The 20913-nt window shown below is 36.3% G+C and overlaps 1 protein-coding gene across 1 annotated transcript in view; it reads right to left on the reverse strand.

Moving 5' to 3' along the window:
* LOC108514057 (leucine-rich repeat-containing protein 7-like) overlaps positions 1–20913 on the reverse strand; it is a 490227-nt gene that overhangs the window by 238904 nt on the left and 230410 nt on the right. The window contains exon 4 of the mRNA XM_017850082.1: positions 8123–8240. Coding sequence (XP_017705571.1) covers positions 8123–8240 — 118 coding nt within the window. The remainder of the gene's footprint in view (positions 1–8122; positions 8241–20913) is intronic.

Here is a 20913-nt window from a genome sequence, read left to right on the forward strand (position 1 = left end):
ATAAATAAATAAATGACAAAACAAAATAAACATGCTTAGATTTGAAAAGGAATTCAGCAAAATTTCAGGATACAAAATTAATGTGCAAAAATCAGTAGCATTTCTATACACCAATAACAAGCTGAGAAATAAATCAAGAATGCAATCCCATTTACAATAGCTGCAAATGAATAAACGCCTAGGAATCTATTTAACCATGGAGTTGGAACATCTGTACAAAGAAAACTACAATACACTGGTGAAACAAATTGTAGATGACCCAAAGAAATGGGAAAACATTCCACTCTCATGGATTGGAAGAATTAATATTGTTGAAATGACCATACTGCGCAAAGCAATCTATGGACTCAATGCAATCCATATAAAAATATGCATGCCATTTTTCACAGAATTGGGAAAACCAATCCTAAAATTCACGTGGAACTAAAAGAGAGCCTAAATATTCAAAACATTTCTGAGCAAAAAGAACAAAGCTGGAAACATCAAATTACCTGACTCCCAAATTATACTACAAGGCTATAGTTACAAAAACAACATGGTACTTGTATAAAAATCAACACAGAATTCAATGGAATAGAGTCGAAAAGTCAGAGATAATGTGACATATCTTTGCCAATGGATCTTTGACAAAGTTGACAAAAGCATAATATGGGGAAAGGACACCCTCTTCAATAAATGCTGCTGGGAAAACTGGATTGCCATGTGCAGAAGAATGAAACTCACCCTATCTCCCACCATATATGGAAATCAACTCAAAATATATTAAAGACTTAAATGTAAGCATGAAACTATAAAAGTACTAGAAGACAATCTAGAGAAAACACGTCTGGACATTGAACTAGGCAAATAATTCATGACTTCAGACCTTCTGAGCTTTTGTGCTCTAAAGCACAATTAACAAAACCAAAAAGAGACATTGAGGCAATTAAACTAAAAAGCCTGTGCACAAATAAATAATCAACAGAATGAACAGAAAGTCGGCAGAATGTGAGAAATTATTTGCAAACTATAGCAAAGATTTGAAATCAACCTAGGTGTCTATCAATAAATGAATGGATAAAGAAAATGTAGCACATAAATACAATGGAATATTAGCTTGTAATTCAAAAAAGAATGTAATCATGTCTTTTGCTGCAACATGGATGTAAGTGAAGGCCATTATCTTAAGTAAAACAACTCAGAGACAGAAAGTAAAATATTGCATTCTTTCACTTATAAACAGAAGTTAAATTGTGTGTACACATGGACATAAAGTGTGGATTAATAGACATAGAAGACTCAGAAAGGTGGTAAGGTGGGATGTGGGGAGAAGGATGAGAAATTACTTAATGAGTACAATGTACACTATTTGGATGATGGTTATACTAAAAGCCCAGAATTTACCACTATACAATGTGTGCATCTAACTAAACGGTTGTATCCCTTAAAGATATACAAATAAAATTTAAAAATAAATTGGCAACTTCTTCATGACAAATGGCATCCCAAAGTGAAGACAAGTCACAAATTGGGAGACAATATATGTAGCCCACATAACCAAAACCAAAACAACAACAACAACAACAACAACAACATAGTATTCAGAGTATATAAATCTTTCAAGTCACCAAAAAGCTAAAAGACAAACATTCAAAACTAAAATGAACCCAAAGAGACAATGTAAAGAAAGAGACTCTAAACTGGCCAATAAAAACAAAAAAGAAAAAAATGCCAACTTCACTAGTGATTAGGGAAATATAAAGTATCAAGCTACTCTTATATAGCCATCTGATTGGCCAACAATTAATATATTTAATAACCTTATGTGTGGCAAAGATATGGCACATTGGGGACATTGGTAATTTTCTGGTATAAGTAATAACCAAGGACAAATCTTAGAAAATATAGAATGAAAAACTTGAAGAATAATATATACAGTGTGGTAGCAGTTCACTGAAATTTTAAAGGCATTAAGTCTGAGAGGGAGGAAGTGGGAAGGGATTGAGATGAACATTTACAAGTTTCTCTAACCTTTTATTTACTAATAAAACCCCTAAAGTATGAAATCTATAATAAATATTAACACTTTAATTTCCATGATGGGCACATTGGTGTCTCATGTTATTTTCTTCATGCTTAAAACGTTAAAATAGTTTAAAAATTAAAGGTGCACAAATATTTTAATGTAACTATCAAGCATTTTTAATACAATATTAAGTGTTAGGATAGACAATATACAGGGTGTATTAGTACAGAGGGGAGACCCTTGACTTAATTTAGTCAGGTCAGAGGCCATGTGGAAACAATAACAACTGAATTGAGTTTTGAATAGTAAGTATGATTGAACCAGGTAAAAAGAGGTATAAAAAACGATTTAGTCAGAAGGAAGAGGAAATAATGTAAATAGAGTCACAAAGATTCACTATTTGAGGAATCTCTTCAGTATCTAGGCCATAAAGTTAAAAAATGCAAATCAGCCAGGCGCAGTGGCTCACGCCTGTAATCCCAGCACTTTGGGAGGCTGAGGTGGGCAGATCACAAGGTCAGGGTTCGAGACCAGCCTGACCAACATGGTGAAACCCCAACTCTACTAAAAAACACAAAAATTAGCCGGGTGTGTTGGCAGGCGCCTGTAATCCCAGCTACTCAGGAGGCTGAGGCAAGAGAATTGCTTGAACCTGGGAGGCAGAGGCTGCAAGTCAGCCAAGATCATGCCATTACACTCCAGCCTGGGTGACAGAGCGAGACTCCATTTCAACATCAACAAAAAAAAGAAAGTGCAAATCATGCGTGGTGGGATTGGCAGATGGAATGTAGGAGTTAATAGAGGTCAATTACAGGTACTTTTAATTTGTGTTAGGAACTCTACATTCTACCCCAGTTCAAATGATGTATCTTATGTTGGAGAGTAATGCAGTCATATTAGAAATTATGAAAGAGCACTGAAGCTATTTTGTAGAGAATGGGTTTGGTAATTGTGGTGGCAATAATGGAGATGAGACCAATTAGGAGGCTATCAAGTAATCTAGGACAGAGATATGGGACTAGTTTATGAATATAACAGTGGGAACAGTAAGAAGGAAAAAGACCTGCCATATATTTAGGAGGTAAATTTGGCAGGAGTTGAAGACTGAATGGATATGGAAGTTGAAGAAGAGAATGAATTTTTGCCTTGAAAACCTGAGTAGATCACAGTAACATTAACAGAGAACTGGACAATGGAGGAAAAGCAGGTTGGAGAGAATGATGAATTTGGTTTTCAATACTTTATATTGGGAGTGTTTGTGGAATAAATTGTAGTGATGCCCAACATTAAGTCGGTTATTCTAGTCTGAAGCTCAGGGGAAAGGCCAAAGCTTGACATGAGGTAGTCATTATTCTAAGGAACAAAAACATTGAATTTATTATTATATGGTAGGTTAGAGCTGACTTTAGTGGCTACTCATTACTTATCGCAGCGTCATTTCTATCTTTTCCAACACTCACTTAAAACATTTGGATGGGGACCTTATCCTATGTTGGGTCCCTAATGTCATTAAATACACATTATATATTTTTAAAAGAATGTCTCTATATAATTCTTATTTACCTGCCAAACATTTGATGAATGCCTACCATGCATACTGGGTATCACACTAGTAGTTCCAAACAGAGAAATAAATAAAATAGCCCCTAATCTCAAGGGTCTCACTATCTAGTCAAATATATAGAAATTAAATTAAAAAGTGAAATAAGTTCAAAACAAATACACATGCAATGTAAAAAAGTATCACGGAGGGAGAAAGAATTCATTCTCCTTATTATACAGTGTCAGGGAAGTTTCCTAGACTAAATGACATCTGAAATGTCTGTTTCTTTTTCTTTCTTTTTTTCTTTTTTGAGAGGGAGTTTCACTCTTGTTGCCTGGACTGGAGTGCAATGACACGGTCTTGGCTCACTGCAACCTCCGCCTCCTGAGTTCAGTCTCCTGAGTAGCTGGGATTATAGGTGTGCGCCACCACGCCCGGCTAATTTTTCTTCTTTTTGTATTTTTAGTAGAGACAGTGCTTCTCCATGTTGGTCAGGCTGGTCTTGAACTCCTGACCTCAGGTGATCTGCCCGCCTCGGCCTCCCAAAGTGCTGGGATTACAGGCGTGAGCCACCGTACCAGGAGCCACCGCACCAGGCTGAAATGTCTTTTGAAAGGTGAAGAGGACTCTGTCTGGTTGATGGGGTACGACAGTAGGGAGGAAAGGGTATTTTGGGTAGAGAAGATAATATGATTCCTTGTGTCACAAGCAACCAGCTTGATGCATTTGGAAATTATGATCTGGTACTACCTGAGCATGAAACGGAAGAACGATGACCAGTGACCAGTTGGAGTTGTGGTTAGAGAGGGAGATAACATCTGTTTACTCAAATTGTGCAGGTATATTTCTGTACACAATAGTTCACTTATCTAAAGGTTTTAATATAAAATAGTATTTTTGAATTATGGAGAGGAAAAATGGTGGATCAGGATTACAGGCAGAAGAACTGGACATGAAAAGTAAAAGCACGAGGCCACATCAACAATCAAGATCAGATTGAACCTCACCCTTAGAGTGAATTAATTTCATTAAGGGCTCACTCATCTAATTTAAGCACATTTTAGGTAATTTTAACCTAGATTGACTAATATTTGAATGAATCTCTGTCTCAAAATAGTCTACTATGTCCTGTCCCTAAATATCCATACTGCTTGTATTCTCTCAGGTCTTGCCTCTTTCTCAGCAGGGCTATTCCAAATTGTCAACTGTGGTTCTGACACTACACTTATTTTTTGCTATCTACTCTTTCTTCACTTGACAGATTCCCAAAGAAAGTATTATGTTCCTTAAGTAACTGTCTAGTTTTCTGTCACAGAATCAGTGACAGCTTTCTTTCTTTCTTTTTTTTTTTCCGAGACAGTGTCTTGCTCTGTCGTCCAGGCTGGAGTGCAGTGGCGTGATCTCAGCTCACTGCAACCTCCGCTTCCCAGGTTCAAGCAATTCTCCTGCTTCAGCCTCCCGAGTAGCTGGGATTACAGGCGTGTGCCACCACATCCAGCTAATTTTTATATTTTTAGTCAAGACGGGATTTCACCAAGTTAGCCAGGCTGGTCTCAAACTCCCGGACTTGTGATCCCCTTGCCTGGGCCTCCCAAAGTGCTGGGATTACAGGCATGAGCCACGGAGCCAGGCAGCGACAGCTTTCTTAGGTATGGCTTTCTGAAATGGCTGATGTGATGAAATCTTTTACTGTTTGTGTAAGTTCTAGCAATGGTTGCTATCACTACACTCTTCAAGCCTATAGTACTGTACTAGTATTGCAGAGTGGTTCACCATCTTTTGCATGACTTTTTGCATAAATATTTCTAGAATATACAGAATCATAAGCATAACTAAAAGCCCCTAATAGTTGTAAAAACTTCTAAGGATGCTTATAGATACTTCTGAGTTGAAAAAATATAACCTGTGGTTCACTTTCTAAGAGCAAACATTTCTTGATGTAAGAGGGCCACCAGAAACTATTACATGCTCACAATAATGTCAAATCACTTAGGAGTTTCATGTTTATATTGGCTGATAAACTATTTTCAAATCTTCGTCAAAAATAAGGTAGATTTTTCTTTACTTGGACTATCCAGCTAATCCTGCCTGAAAATCAAGGAATGTGATAATTGTCCATATACTAGTTCTCAGAAATTATAACAAAAATAAAATTTGAAGTGTGAATGTATATAAATAAAGAGGTAGTAGTTATTGTTTTATTGCACAGAAATACAAATCTATACAAGTAGGTAAATCTGTTCTCAAAGTATGGTAGCCCTAAGGTCATTTTTCCATGGGTCAAAACTTAGTTGTTCTTCTCTTTACACATCTGCATATGTTACTTTTAGACTTGTCTTCCTGAAAACCCTCTAAGTGGCAAGTCAAGTTGGTGTAGAAAGAGGTCTGTGTCCCCTGTTTATGTTCTAATTGTCTCTTTCGGATGAAATACTCTCTTTATTCAGATGCTACTGTGTTTCATGGAAATCTTCAGGCAACTACTTGAACTCTTCCTGAAAACCTTCTAAGTGGCAAGTCGAGTTGGTGTAGAAAGAGGTCTGTGTCCCCTATTTATGTTCTGATTGTCTCCTTCAGCTGAAATACTCTCTTTATTCAGATGCTACAGTGTTTCATGAAAATCTTCAGGCCACATCTTTTACTTGAACTCTTCCCTAATAATACAGCAGTCTTAATTAATCTTCCATTGTCTAAGAATTTATAATTGTAACATGTGCTTTATAATTAGATACTTCATTGTATAGTATTTTATAATTTTCACTGATTATTTGAGAGTGTCAGTCTTATCCACAGTGACTCTATTAACTTCTCAATTACTCTCAAAGACTTGAATTGAAGAAAATCACTAGCACTTCACACTGGTAAATTTCAACAAGTTTTCCATGTTTCAGAACAATCATTCATTCATGAATTCATTGAATAAATATTTATTGGGCTCCTAAAATGTGACATACACTGTTTCAGGCAATGGAGATACAGCAGTAAACAAAACAACAACAAAAAATTTAGGCCATCACTGAATTTTAATTCTAGTAAGGAGATTCCAGACAATAGATAAATAATTTAAATACACACTGGGTCAGTTTTTCATATGAGAAAAAGAAAGAAAGAGTAGAATGTGATTCTATTGAATAATAACAGCAGTATCTTATTTTTAAATAGGGTGGTCTGGGAGGGCTTTGTTGACAGTACATTTAAGAAAAGGCCTGAAGGTGATAAGCAAATGAGCATTGCAGATATTTGGGGAGGAGAGTTCTGGTCAAACGAACAGAGACAAGGCTACTGAGATATTGTCATGGAGCTCTAAAGGCACCAAATTTCTTAGGAAAGTTATATTTACATGTGACCAAGGTATTTGTCTGGTGGCCTTTCACAAAACAGATCCTTATTTCCTAGGATGTCAAGTCAATCTTACCTAGCTTCTTTTGGTCCTATCTGGTTATCACTTCTTAGGAAAACCTTCCCTAACTACAAAGATAGCATTGCATCCTTCTCTAGGCATGCCCTTCATGTTGAATGTACCTTCACACAAAAGTGCTTATTTAACCATCTACAATTACTTGTTTAATGGGCAACCCACTTGAATGTAAACTTCATGAGGGCAGGATCTGTTTTGTTCATGCCTGTATTCCTGTCTCCTTGGCACTAAATATAACCAAATAAATTACCAAATTACTACTTGTGCAGATATGGTGCACACACAGGAAGTTTAACGGACTTCCTTAATGATGAAGGGGTCATATTTTGTATCCCCATTGTACTAGACATAACCCTTTTTGATTGATCCTTGCTAACAAAAGGGAGAGCTGAGTTCATTTGGAAGGAAATGAAGATTTAATGAATGAACAAGGTGCAAGAGACTTTCTGAAGCTCTAAGTCACTCCCATAAATACTCAAGAGAAAATATAATCAACCTGAATATCAACATCAGCATTATCATCAACAAAAGCACCAGATATACAAGTCTGTCCAGGAATATAACAAAAACTACTAAATTCCTATTATTTATTAGGCATTGCTCTAGATGTTTCGGACACATTAGTGACCAAAACAAAGAAAAATTCTTCCTGTTATGAAATGGAGTTTACATTCTCAGTTAGGAGAAAATATACCATAACCATAGGAAATAAGTAAATTATACAATATTGTGAGGATGGTTAGTGCTAGGGGAAAAAACCGAAACCCAGTAAGGGAAATTAAGAGTATATTTTCAAATAGGGTGAAAGGGTAGGCTTTGTTTTGCAGGTGATATTTGACACATGTTGAGAAAAAATTTTACTCTGAGAATGACAGAAGTCAACTTTGTGAGGGCAGTCAATTTTTTAGGAAAGATTAGATCACATATCTGAATGCAGAGGGAAACAAGGCTTGAATGAGTCAAGCACATTAGTAAGAGGAGGAGAGAGAGGACGTCTGTCTTGGACTTAAAATTTAGGATTTAACTTTACAAGAGCATTAAACTACAGTTGTAACAAAATCAAAGAAAAAAATATTTTAGATTGTTTGCTAAGAGAAGATATTAAAACACATTTTCAGTAAAAAATTCCAGGTATTTTATGATGAGAGAAAAGTCTTACCATTTTTACTGATGTCGAGTTCTTTAAGATTAACTAAACTAGCAATAGTGGTTGGCAGATTTGAAAGGTCATTATCAGGAATACTTAGTTTTCGTAGAGCTTGACAGTTGAACAATTGCTGTAATAGAAAATAATCATTAATTAGATCTCAATTTGATTAAATTCATTCATAAACTCAGTAACAAAATTAAAGTCACGATGTTTATATATGTAGTAGTAAAAGAACCAGTTATAAAAGCCTCACTTTCCTCCATACTCATCTTCTCAATTGCTTCTGAATGGCTTCACATTCTATTCCCATATTAGCACTTCTATTTTCTGCTACCCAGACTCTTGCCCCTACTTTTACCACTCACATTCAATTTGCCACTGAATCCCCACTGACTGCTTTTGCTTTTCAGTAACTTCTGGAGTTGTCCTTTCTTTTCTATTCTGACAGCTACCAGGATTACCTCAGTTCTGTTTTTCTGTGACCACATTAGATTTCATGAGGTATTATTTTAATTGAATCACATTAAACAGTTGTTTATTTAATATGCAAAAACTGCAATACACTGGAATACCTGAGCTCACATTTCTTTTGTGCTCCCTCCCCCAACTGTTTCATAAATATTTGGTGCATGAGACATTTAACCTCTGATATTTGGTGAAAAAACATCACTTGTAATTGCTTCATTTCTGCCATCAGTCCAAAGGATTAGGTGGGAAAGAGCCAAGTGTTAAAGTAATAGCTGTGAAATCCAGCATGCTTATATTCACTGGTTGAGGCAGATGCTTCTTTAAAATGTGAATTCTTGAGCTTTACCCAAATAGGTCCTGGAAGGGGGTCAACAGTCTGCATTTTTAACAAGCACACCAGTGATCTGGAAGCTTTGACATAGGTGTTTGCAGTATCATATTTTGAGAAACAATAAATTAGATGGTTTAGCTCTGTCCAATTCATCTTGACTCCTGCCAGATATGAACATCTGGCCAGAATTTTTGATTCATTTCTGGAAGAATTATCTTAATGAGATCTTTTCTGTTTGACATTTCTAATTCTGTTTTGCTAAATTTCCACAGATGAAGTCTGGTATCCATGACTATGAAATTGGCCTACAGTACATTTAACTACCATTTGTTCTTACATGTAATTTGTTATTTATAGGCAAAAACAATGTAGCACATGGTTGTTATGTCTTAACTCATTAGCCTTTAAAAAATAAATTGGGCTGGTTGTTATTTAATATGAAATAATGCAGTTTCTTACTTTGGGTCATGTTTGGTGCCTTACAAAGATTATTTGTAACACTTCATGTAGTGTAGAATTAATTGTCAATATCTCAGACATAAATGTTGCTATTTCTTTTATGAAATCCCAAAAGAGAACTTGGATGCATACTTTGATGGATAGTTTCCACTATTAATTTTCCTTCTAAATAAATAGGAAAACAGATGCCTACACTCCTGGTAAAAGTTAATTTATACTTATTCCAGTCTCCATAATTCTGTTACAACTATTACATCTATATCTGCATGCAGTGTGGTCAGTTGTAGATTTGTAGATTTAAAAAAAATCAATTGTCTTATGACTGATTTTGGTAAGATTTACTAACAACTCTCTAGTCCGATCACTATCATACAACCATTTCAAGCCACGTTCAGGATAATGATTTTCAAAACACAATTTGTTTTATAAATTTGTCTCATCATCCCAACTAAATTCTGAAGTGAGCTCAAGAATTAATAGTCCCACTATTAATAGTCCCAGTATTCTCTTTCAACTTTAAATGAAGTCACATCAGAAAGAAAAGACACAGAAACTTCTGAACAGCCTGTAACAAAAAGAATCCAAGATCTCCTTGGTGTAGAAGCCGAGAATATGGTATGTGGAATCAGACTGACGTGTGTTCAGTCTCCACCCATCTATTTACTAGCTGTGCAATCTTGGGCAAGTTACATAATATCTTTGAACTCATCAGTATCCTTGCCTCTAAAATGAGAACAGTACATTACCTAACTTGAAGAGTTGTTGAGAGAATTATGAGTTAATAGATTCATCAGTTCTAAGTCACACATATTTTCCCATATTAACAGCTTTGATATTTGGAATGCACCCTGCAGTCAGGAGTAAGTTATGATTTTTAAGGAGTAGTTTTTCTTCCTTAATGGTACCATAATATTGATGTGTCTTATAATCAATGGCCTTGAATTTGATGAAATAAGGTGCTTGTGAAAATGTAAGACTGTGTTCGTCACAGAGTAAAGCTTGATAACTGTAAACTATTATTAATATTTATGTACCAGATATAGAGGCACACCTATATAATAATCTATTTTTTACTTTTCTAGATGATGGAGGCAGGAGTCATGCCTGATCTATCTTGGTATCAACCCGTTTCTTCCTTCTATACACCAAAGTGGCTGGTACAGTGTCCTGTACATAGTATATACTGAGGAAATATTTTTGAAATTCTGCATAGATAATTAAAAGGGAAATAAAGAGAATGCTAAATTCCAGATGAGAGTGGTAGTTCACTGGATTGGGAACTTCAGATATGTAAACAGTCTCAGTGGAATCCAAGTTTCAAATATAAAACAGTGAACTTCTTAATATAACTATGAAGAATACAAATTGGCAAATAAATTAAAAAGGCATTTTAATGGCTCTTTCAAGATTCAGAAGCTTTGAATTAAAATGAGGAATGATTACAAAATACCTGTAATTCTTCAGTACAGTAGAATATGGCAAATATAATTGATAGCTATTATAATTAGAGTAAAACTGTTAGTAGTCATGGTAAACTTCTCAGTGATTCTCAATGATTCTCAAAGACTTGAATTGAATTGAAGGCATGGTTATCCTGTCTTCATTTGCTAATGGTATTTTACATTTCAAAAACAATAAAATTGTTTCAAGTCTTAAAATATTTGTGTACTAAAGTGTTCTTTTTTTCTTGGGCTAAAGGAAGCAATTTAACTCTGAAGAAATTGGTTTGAGAAGAGTATACGATATAAATTAGTGACACCAAAGTAAACATTTAGAACTGAAACACAGCAGCTAGATGTCTTCTCTGAGAGTTAACAAAAGAAAAAAGCCTCAAAGGTTGAAAATAAAATACATTTGGAGCTAAAATGTATATTCCCAGATATTTCATTCATTCACTCATTCGTTCATTCATGAAAAACCATTTATTGATACTTGCCACAAGGTAGACACTATGCTAAGTGCAGGGGAAACAACTATACTTGAGCCCTGATTCTTCATATTTTAATATTCAGACATTAATATATTTTCATATTTGGGCACTAATATACTTTAATATTCAGAAGTTTATTTAAGTTTAAATTAATTTAATTGAAATGTATGTTGGGGGCAAATATCAGTTGTAATGAAATGCACAGGTAGGATATCTGTACCAGATTTTATTGTTGATGGTGACGGAGTTGATTTATGAAAGTATCTTTAGAAAAGGTGTGAAAAAGTGGACCATGAGAGAGCCATCAGAAGTTAGCTAGATGGAGGCTAAAGAGGCAATAATGTCACACTTTTGTTGAAACATCTAAAGATAATCCCAACTCAAAGAATATGTAGCTCAAACTAGTTTCAGATATTTGCATGATAACATAAGGAGACTTGAATCTTGGAGTGAGTGGTATGAGCCTACAACATCTATATGCATCTAAAATATATTTATTGAATATCTATTATATCTATGATTTGTCTTCAACACTAAAGATAAAGGCATGAAAAGATATCAACTTCTGTTTCAGAAGTATGGTAAACTAAATATTTAAAGAGTAATCTTTTGGTACAGCAAAACTAAACACCCTCACACTTACCCACTGCTTTATTGTATAAAATGAGCTCTGACTGTAATTTGAGACAATTATTTGAATTCCAGAATAACAGGAAAAATAACACATAGACTTACATGAGTCTGGATTTAGCTTTTGCTCTGGTGGTGTCTGCTGGTCCCTGATGGGTTAAGCCTGAGTTAAAGATATTGCAAGTGGAAGGATAGAAGACTGCTTGGAGTCTGAACAGAGTGAGAGATTGGCTTAGAGACCACCCCCAGTGAGTGAACTAGGAAAAAACTGGGTCTGCAAAGGGATTTAGCAGGGGATACATGTATTTCTCAGCCTTGGCTTTCAGTGAAGCGTGAAAAAGGAAGAAAAGAAGGAAGGGAGGCAGGAAGGAGGAAAAAAGGAAGGAAGGAAGGCAGGAGGGATGGAGGGAGGGGGAAGAAGGAATAAAGAAAAGAAAAAGAATGAAGAAAGGAAGTGACATAGTTTGGCTGTATCCTCACCCAAATCTCATCCTGTAGCTCCTATAATTCTCACATGTTGTGGCAGGGACCTGGTGGGAGGTAATTGAATCATGGGGGCAAGTCTTTCAAGCTGTCTGCAGAAATTTGCATAAATAATGAGGAGCTGAAAGTTAATCACCAAGGCAATGGGTAAAACGTCTTCAGGGCATGTTGGAGACCTTTGTGGCAGCCTCTCCCATCACAGACCCAGGGCCCTGTACTGTGTGCAGAAAGGGGCCAACATAGAGGTTGGGCCATGGCTTCAGAGGGTGCAAGCCCCAAGCCTTGGCAGCTTCCACTTGGCGTTGAGCCTGCAAGTACACAGAAGTCCAAAATTGGGGTTTGTGAACCTCTGAGTAGATTTCAGAAGAAGTATGGAAGTGCCTGGGTACCCAGGCAGAAGTTTGCTGCAGGGGCGGGGCCCTCATGGAGAATCTCTGTGAGGGCAGTGCAGAAGGGAAATGTGAGGTTGGAGCTCCCACACAGAGTTCCTCCTTGGGTACCCCCTAGTGGAGCTGTAAGAAGAGGGCCACCTTCCCCTAGAACCCAGAATGGCAGATCCACTGACAGCTTGCACATTGTGCCTGGAAAAGCTGCAGACACTCAATGACAGCCCATGAAAGTAGCCGGGAGGGGAGCTGTACCCCACGAGGCCACAAGTACAGAGCTGCCCAAGGCTGTGGGAGCCCACCTCTCGAATCAGTATGACCTGGATGTGAGACATGGAGTCAAAGGAGATCATTTTGGTGCTTTAAGATTTTGGACTTGCATGGGGCTTGTGGCCCCTTTGTTTTGGCCAATTTCTTCTATTTGGAATGGCTGTCTTTACCCAATGCCTGTACTCCCATTGTATCTAGGAAGTAACTAACTTGCTTTTGATTTTACAGGCCCATAGGTGGAAGGGACTTGTCTTGTCTCAGATGAGACTTTGTACTGTGGACTTTTGAGTTAATGCCGAAACGAGTTAAGACTTTGAGGGACTGTTGGGGAAGCATGATTAGTTTTGAAATGTGAGTACATAAGATATGGGAGAGTACAGGGGCAGAATGATATGGTTTGGCTGTGTCCCCACCCAAATCTCATCTTGTAGCTCCCATAATTCCCATGTGTTGTTAGAGGGACCCAGTGGGAGGTAATTAAATCATAGTCTTTCCTGTGTTGTTTTTGTGATTGAATAAATCTCAAAAGATCTGATGGTTTTAAAAAGGGGAGTTTCCCTGCACAAGCTCTTCTCTTGTCTGCCAGCATGTGAGATGTGCCTTTTACCTTCCACCAAGATTGTGAGGACTCCTCAGTCATGTGGAACCATAAGTCCAGTAAACATTTTCTTTTGTAAATTATCCAGTCTTGTGTATGTCTTTATCAGCAGCATGAAAATAGACTAATACAGGCAGGAAGGGAAAGAAGAAAAAATAAGAGGGACGAAAAAGAAGAAAAAAAGGAAAGGAAGGGAAAGAATGAAGGACAGATAGGAATAGCAAAGGAAGGAAGGGAGAGAGGGAAGGAAAGGAAGAAGGAGGAAAAAATAATAAAAAGAAAGAGAGAGAGAAAAAAAGCCTTCTAGGAATTGCCAACCACAAGCCTGACCTCTCTTGTGTTAGAGACTGGAATTCACAGTATCTGTGGGGCTTCTTTAAACCCACTTGAGAGTCACAAGTGGTCCTGTGTTAGTATTGCCCCAAGTGCCAGGTAGAAGCATACACAAGTCTTCTCTAAGGAATTCAACTTTAAATTCAGGCCTTTGTCTCACAGATAACATTGCAAAAAACATAACATAATTTAACAAAATCACTAAATATATAGTAAAATTGACTCGAGTGAGATGTTACAGAAAAACAAAGAATCAAGCCTGCAAATGGTGGATATAATAGAATTATGAAACACAAAATGTAAAATAAATGCATTTAATATGTTTAAAGAAAGAAAAGTAGGATTTAAAAGACTGCCTAAATGACGTGGAGGACAGGGTAAGAAGGTCTTTTTGGAATTTTGGGAAACCGTAGAAAATAAAATGAGTGAGTTAGTGGAGGAATTTCAGAATTGTTGGAAGGCACTCATATTCAGATTGAGCAAGCCCAATAAATTCTAAGCAAGATAAATAAAAAAGGAATCTATATCTGGACTTACATGAAGTTGCAGAGTATCAAAGGTAATAGATCTTAAAGTTTGTCAAGGAAAGATTATTTTCAAAAGCTCAAAAATTAGGGCTGTCTTCTCAACAACAAGTAAAGCAGCAATTCATTAGATGTCATCTCTGAAGTATTGAGAGTAAATAATCTTATATTTACAGTTATCTTTTTTAATAAAGGAAAATAAGTTTTCAGACAAAAATAGACTTTACTACGGAGAGACTACTGAAGCCGCTGTGAAAGAATATGTTTTAGTAAGGAAAAAAAATATGACCAAGAAGAGAGGTCAGAGCAGCAAGAAAGAATATTAATTAAAAACAAGAACAAAAAATACGTGGTTACATCTAAACATTGACTACATAAAACAGTAACAAAATGGATAATTGTTGGATTAAAAAATAAATGTTGTTCTAAAGTTCTAAACTTTAGTTCAGAACTAAAGTTCTGAACAACAAAAGCATGTATAGCAAGAGAAAAATATTTGGATTACAAACATTTTCAGATTTTTTCATTGGGAGGAAGGCAAAGATACTGATTAACTTTAGATCAAAGTTAAATACTCGTGTTAAGTTAAAGTGATATGTTTACATTTCTAGAATAACAAATTAAAAAATAGAATTAAAGTGTATGATTTCTAGTTGATAGAGACAAAATAAATGGAATGAGATAAAGAAGCAGAAAAGACTTTAATAAATATAATGAAAAAAGACTCAGAAGTAGCAACACAGATAAAAATAAAGAATAGAGTGAAATACATTAATACAAATGCATCCGTAATTGCCTTCAGTCAATATGGATTAATTTCTCCAATTAAGAAACAGACTGTCAGAGTGAATTAAAATTAAAAACAAGCAATTTCAATGATGTTTAACAGTGGTGCACCCAAAACTTGATGTAAAGTTGTAAAACTGTCAAAATTAACTGAAAGTTTACACAGCAATACCGATTTAAAGGCAAAATACGTTACTAGAGAGAGAGTGACCACAAAGTGATAATCAGTTCACCAGTAATGTATAACAATTACAAATTTATCTAGTATAGTAGCATTAATATATTTAAAGGAAAATGTGACGGATCTTCAAGGAGATACTGTAAAACTCTTATCATAGTAGGGTAGTTTAACACATTTTCAATAATTGACTCAAAACAGACAAAAAATACAAAAAGCTATAGAAGAACTAATGGCTACAATTAATGAGCTTGTTCTACAGGACACATATAGAACACTGAGCTCAACTACTATACAATATTTTAAAAAATGCATATAAAATTTACAATTAATCGTGTGCTAGACATAAAAGAAGTCTCAACAAACACCAAAGAATTCATAACAAAAGACCATATCCTTGGTCAATAATAAATTAAATTAAAATTTGTAACTAAAATAACTTTAAAACATTTATATTGTGTTCTATATTTACAAGATAAAATTTAATAATTCATGCACCAAAAAATAAATGATAATGGAGATTACAAAACAAATAATAAAATGTTACATAACAGAAATGCCACGATATAGCTAGAATAATAGGTGGTAAATGTGTAGCCTTAAATGCTTACATTAGAGAAGACAAAAGGCTGAAAATGAGTGAGTTAAGCATACAACTTAGGAAAATTTACAACAAAAGGCAACAGAATAAACCCAAAGGATGTAGAAGGGAGACAGTAGTTGAGAAAGGAGCCCTTCACAACAATCTATGGAACAAGGAGGACACAGGAACTGAAGCAAGCAGCAAACTGTGAGCATCTCAAGGAGAGGAACCATGTCTTTTGTGGGTCGTTGTATTTCTTTTATTATTGTTTGTGTCTTTTAAAATGTCTTATTGTGAAATACACATACCCAAGAACATATGTAATATGTGTTTTTTAAAATTATAATAAAACTACGACCCATATTTCTCAATCCAGTTGAGGAAAGTTCACCTATGCTCCTCTCTATCATATCCCTTTGTCTTCTACCCACCACCACGGAGAGGCAACCAATTTCTTGAATTTTATTTTACCAATTTCCTTGCTTCTGTCTATTTTTTTTACAACAGGTTTTACAACAGGTTTAATAAGCCTAAATTTTTACAACAGGTTTAATAATCCTAAAATTATATATTGTTTGGATTTGTGTGTTTATCTTTATATGGATGGAGTAATATTGGCTGTTTCCACCTGCGACTTTCCTTTTACATTTGATATTATGTTATTAATAGTATTCAATGTTGATGTAGAAAATGTATTAATTCACTTTCACTGCTTTATGTTTCATATAACACAACTTTCTTATACATTCTATTATTCATGGCTTTTGGGTTCTTTCTAATTTTTTCTAACATGAGAAATGCTGCTACAAATATTCTAATATACATCTGCTAGTGCACATACACAAAAGTTGGATAATAAAATTATTTATTTTTCTTCTAAATGTTTTAATGTTTTGATTTGAACCATCTGAAATTTATTTTTGAGAATGATGTGAAGTAAGGATTTATTCTTTTCCCCCTTGTAGATGACCAGTTATTCCAGTATCTTTTTTTTTTTCTTTCTTTTTTGAGGTGGGAGTCTAGCTCTGTCGCCCAGACTGGAGTGCAGTGACATGATCTTGACTCACTGCAACCTCCTCCTCCCGGGTTCTAGCAATTCTCCAGCCTCAGCCTCCCAGGTAGCTGGGATTACTGGTGCTCGCCACCGCACCTGGCTAATTTTTTGTATTTTTAGTAGAGACAGAGTTTCGCCATGTTGCTGTTCTTGAACTCTTGACCTCAGGTGATCTGCCTGCCTCGGCCTCCCAAAGTGCTGGGATTACAGTTGTGAGCCACTGCGACTGTCCTCCAGTATCATTTTTAAAAAAACTTCATTATTTCTCCACTGGTTTGCAAGACAACCTTTTTGAATATCTGATTTCCACTTAAGTGTCGGTTAGTTTCTGGACTTTCTATTTCTAGCCTACTGGTCTATTTGCCTATCCCTCTCTCACTCTAGCTGGGTCACCAGAATTCTATGGCTTCGATTTGTGCTTTTCTTAAAAAATGGGAAAGAAATGTGAGAGAATTCCTGGAGAAGGAAGAAACATTTCAACCATGTTTAGAGAGAGGGGGAGTTTTCTGAGTGGAAGGTGGCGATGGGGAGGTAGGGAAGATTGGAAAGTGCAGAGAAGCCCAAGAGGCTGTACATGAAAGAAAGGCTCAGAAGCATATTCAGAATGGCAACAATAACAAAAAGCAAGTGACTGTATTCTAAGCTGTCTGGAGAGGAAAGAAAAATGAGGGTTTTAGTCAGAATGTAAGGGTCTGAGCTTTATCCTGTAGGAAGTGTTTGGACGGTCATCGTTCACAATTTTGAGTTAACCTTTTAGTTGCTATCTCCAGAAAAATGTTTATGAGACCACACATATGAGCATGTGCACGCATCCACTCACACAAATACACACATTTGCAACCAATTTCAGGGAACTTGCAAACCACCTGAAGCCCAAGCGTGGATCTGTGGGCTAGGTTAATGGCCACTGAGAAGGAAGGAAGTGGTGGAATGTTGCTTCTAAAAAAGCAAATGTGATTAGTTCCATCTCCTCCTCATAATTTTTCAGTAGTTGTCTGCTTTCTTCAGGACAGTCCAAATTCCTTAATGTGGCTTCCAAGGCTCTTCGCCTCTCCAATTTCTCATCTTGCCATTTCTCTTTTTCCCTGTCCCTTCTCCATCCATAGCTCTCCTCTGCTGTCCTGTGTTACCACATCTCCAGCCACACTCAGCAGCTGTGTTTCTGCACCTGCTGTACTCTGCCTTGACTTTACAAATGCCAGTCTCCAACTGGAGTTCTTTTCCACTCTACCCTATCCCACCTCCCTTCTACTCTCTTGTTCAAGTTCCAGGTCACAGATTAAGACCTGTTTGCATGCTCCACCTGCATACTTTTTAACATTCTGTACGTTTATACCTATTGAAACATGGATGTCTGAGTTTTGTGATAACAAGATTGAAGTGTAGTTTCTCCGGTTCCTGTAGTATGGAAAGTGTGGAACACAATGCTTGGCACATTGTACCTTCTCAGTAAATGGTTATTCTTTCATGAATATTCTATGTAGGAGAGTGGCATAATAGCAAGATAGTCACCATTTTTTTGTATGTCTATTACATAGGTGCAAGTGACTAAACTACACTTTGATGTATATTGTCTCTACTTACAATAATGTTGTAAAGAAGGTATTGTTATCCTTATTTTGTAGATGAGAAAACTCAGGAGGTAACTTTTACAAGGTCACATTGCTAGCAAGTGCCAGAGCTAAGATTCAAAATCAGTTCTGTGTGGGTACAAAGCCATTTCTTTCTTTCTTTTCTTTTTTTCTTTCTTTCTTTCTTTTTTTTTATTTTTGAGACAGAGTCTCACTCTGTCTCCCAAGCTGGAGTGCAGTGGCATGATCTCAGCTCACTGCAACTTCCATCTCCCAGGTTCAAGCGATTCTCCTGCCTCAGCCTGCCAAGTAGCTGGGATTACAGTTGTGCACCACCACACCCGGCTAATTTTTTTACATTTTTGGTACAGACAGGATATCGCCATGTTGGCCAGGCTGGTCTCAAACTCCTGACCTCAAGTGATCCACCTGCCTTCACCTCCCAAAGTGCTGGGATTACAGGTGTGAGCCACCGTGCCAGGCCACAAAGCCATTTCTATACTAGCACACTATTGCCTCTGAATGATCAGATCTGAGCTTTGGAAAGATAATCGTGAGAATTGACAACAGTCTCTCCCAGGCTTCCTGGGAGGGAAGAGTGGATAAGACAAGGAACCAGTGAGCCCTCACAAAGGCCACAGGCCCCAGGAGAATTATGAAAGACTCAGACTTGACAACTATCTACTGACAGAGAGGAGCATAGCGTAAACATGAGTATATGTTATAGCACTTTGGGGTTAGCAAAGTGCCATATAAATGAAAAAATCATAACTTGGATTAGTATTTTATTAATATCTTTATACTCATGCATGCAAAATTGAGAACATTATAAAAATGGCATAAATGTAGATGACTATATCTCAAACATAGCTTAGTTTCTTAGAAAAAATAAAATAAGCTGTATAGTTTTCACCACAAATACAAAAGTTTTAGTTGTATGCAAATTTTCAAAAGATAAATCCTTTTCCTGAAAAGCTTTATATTAAATCATAAATATTCAGTGAGAGGTTTATTGATGCTATATGTAGGCACATGTAGACTTCACCAGGGAAAAGAAATGATTGTCTAATGAGTTGGCCTCACTCAATGGCTGGTTTCTTAGAAGTTCTTCCTTTGAATCCCTTTAAAGATGTTCAGTTCATTTGAAAGTTGTTTCAAAGAAATAATTATATTGTGCATATTATAATGCAATGTTTTAAAATTCTTTCATTTAAAACAAGTGTTAATAATTTTTTTTTGTTAGAAAAGAGCCAACTCTAAGTAATAAGAGAGGAAAAATGGTTTTATATATATACTTGGTGAAATTGTAAACTTCCAATTGTGACATCATTCACCCTTCCTTTCCCTCCTTCTTTTCTCCTTCCCTTTATCTCTCCTTTTCCCTTTCTTCCTCCCTTCTATCCTTTCCCTTCCTCCTAGACTGCTTGTGTTCAGTGAGCACCTCTTGAACATCTACTCAGTGACAGGAACAGTGCCAGGATTCAAAGATTAATAACAAAGAATCCCCTTCCTCATGCATACAGCTAACTAATGGTTATAAATAAAATTAAAGGTAATAACTACTATAACAGAGAAATGGCTTTGCAAAGAACATTTTATTCCCAAAGAAATATCCCTAGACTTTTTTCTTGATGTAGAGAATTTAAATATGTGGAATTGTGTGCTTTTAAAAACTCTTCTATGCTACTCTCCCACACTAACATCCACTCCTTAAATATTCATACACAGTGAATATTACGGAAGTGACTTACTCAGATTTTTGTTTTTGAGAAACAACTGGCACCTACGAACAGACAGGAAAGTGGGAGATTAGAAAACATCCAGATGAAAAATAGTGAGTCTTCACTAAAGCACCGTTAGTAGAAGTGAGCAGAGTGACACAGCTAAGAGGAGAAATCATTAAGAGCTGGTGCCAGCAGTGCATGGGCAAAGAAGAGATTTTGTAGTCAAACAAGACTTTAGGGTCTCTAGTAGTAGTGATGGTGTAGGATTGGTGGGGCAGGTATAGCGCTGGACAAGCGCTGGCAGTATCAAGTAAGATTGGAGCTATAGGAAAAGGGAACAATTATAGTCCTTTCTAGTACATTTTAGCAATGTTGAATGTACTGCAGAGAAGAGCTCTTTTTATTTCCTGCAGAAAGATGGTGACCACAGTAGATACCCAGGCATTTTATCCTAGAAAACAATAAATATCACTGCTGTTGTTCTTTTTTTTT

The sequence above is a fragment of the Rhinopithecus bieti genome, unplaced genomic scaffold (assembly GCF_001698545.2).
Source record: "Rhinopithecus bieti isolate Rb0 unplaced genomic scaffold, ASM169854v2 scaffold_33245, whole genome shotgun sequence".
In the NCBI taxonomy this organism is placed as follows: Eukaryota; Metazoa; Chordata; class Mammalia; order Primates; family Cercopithecidae; genus Rhinopithecus; species Rhinopithecus bieti.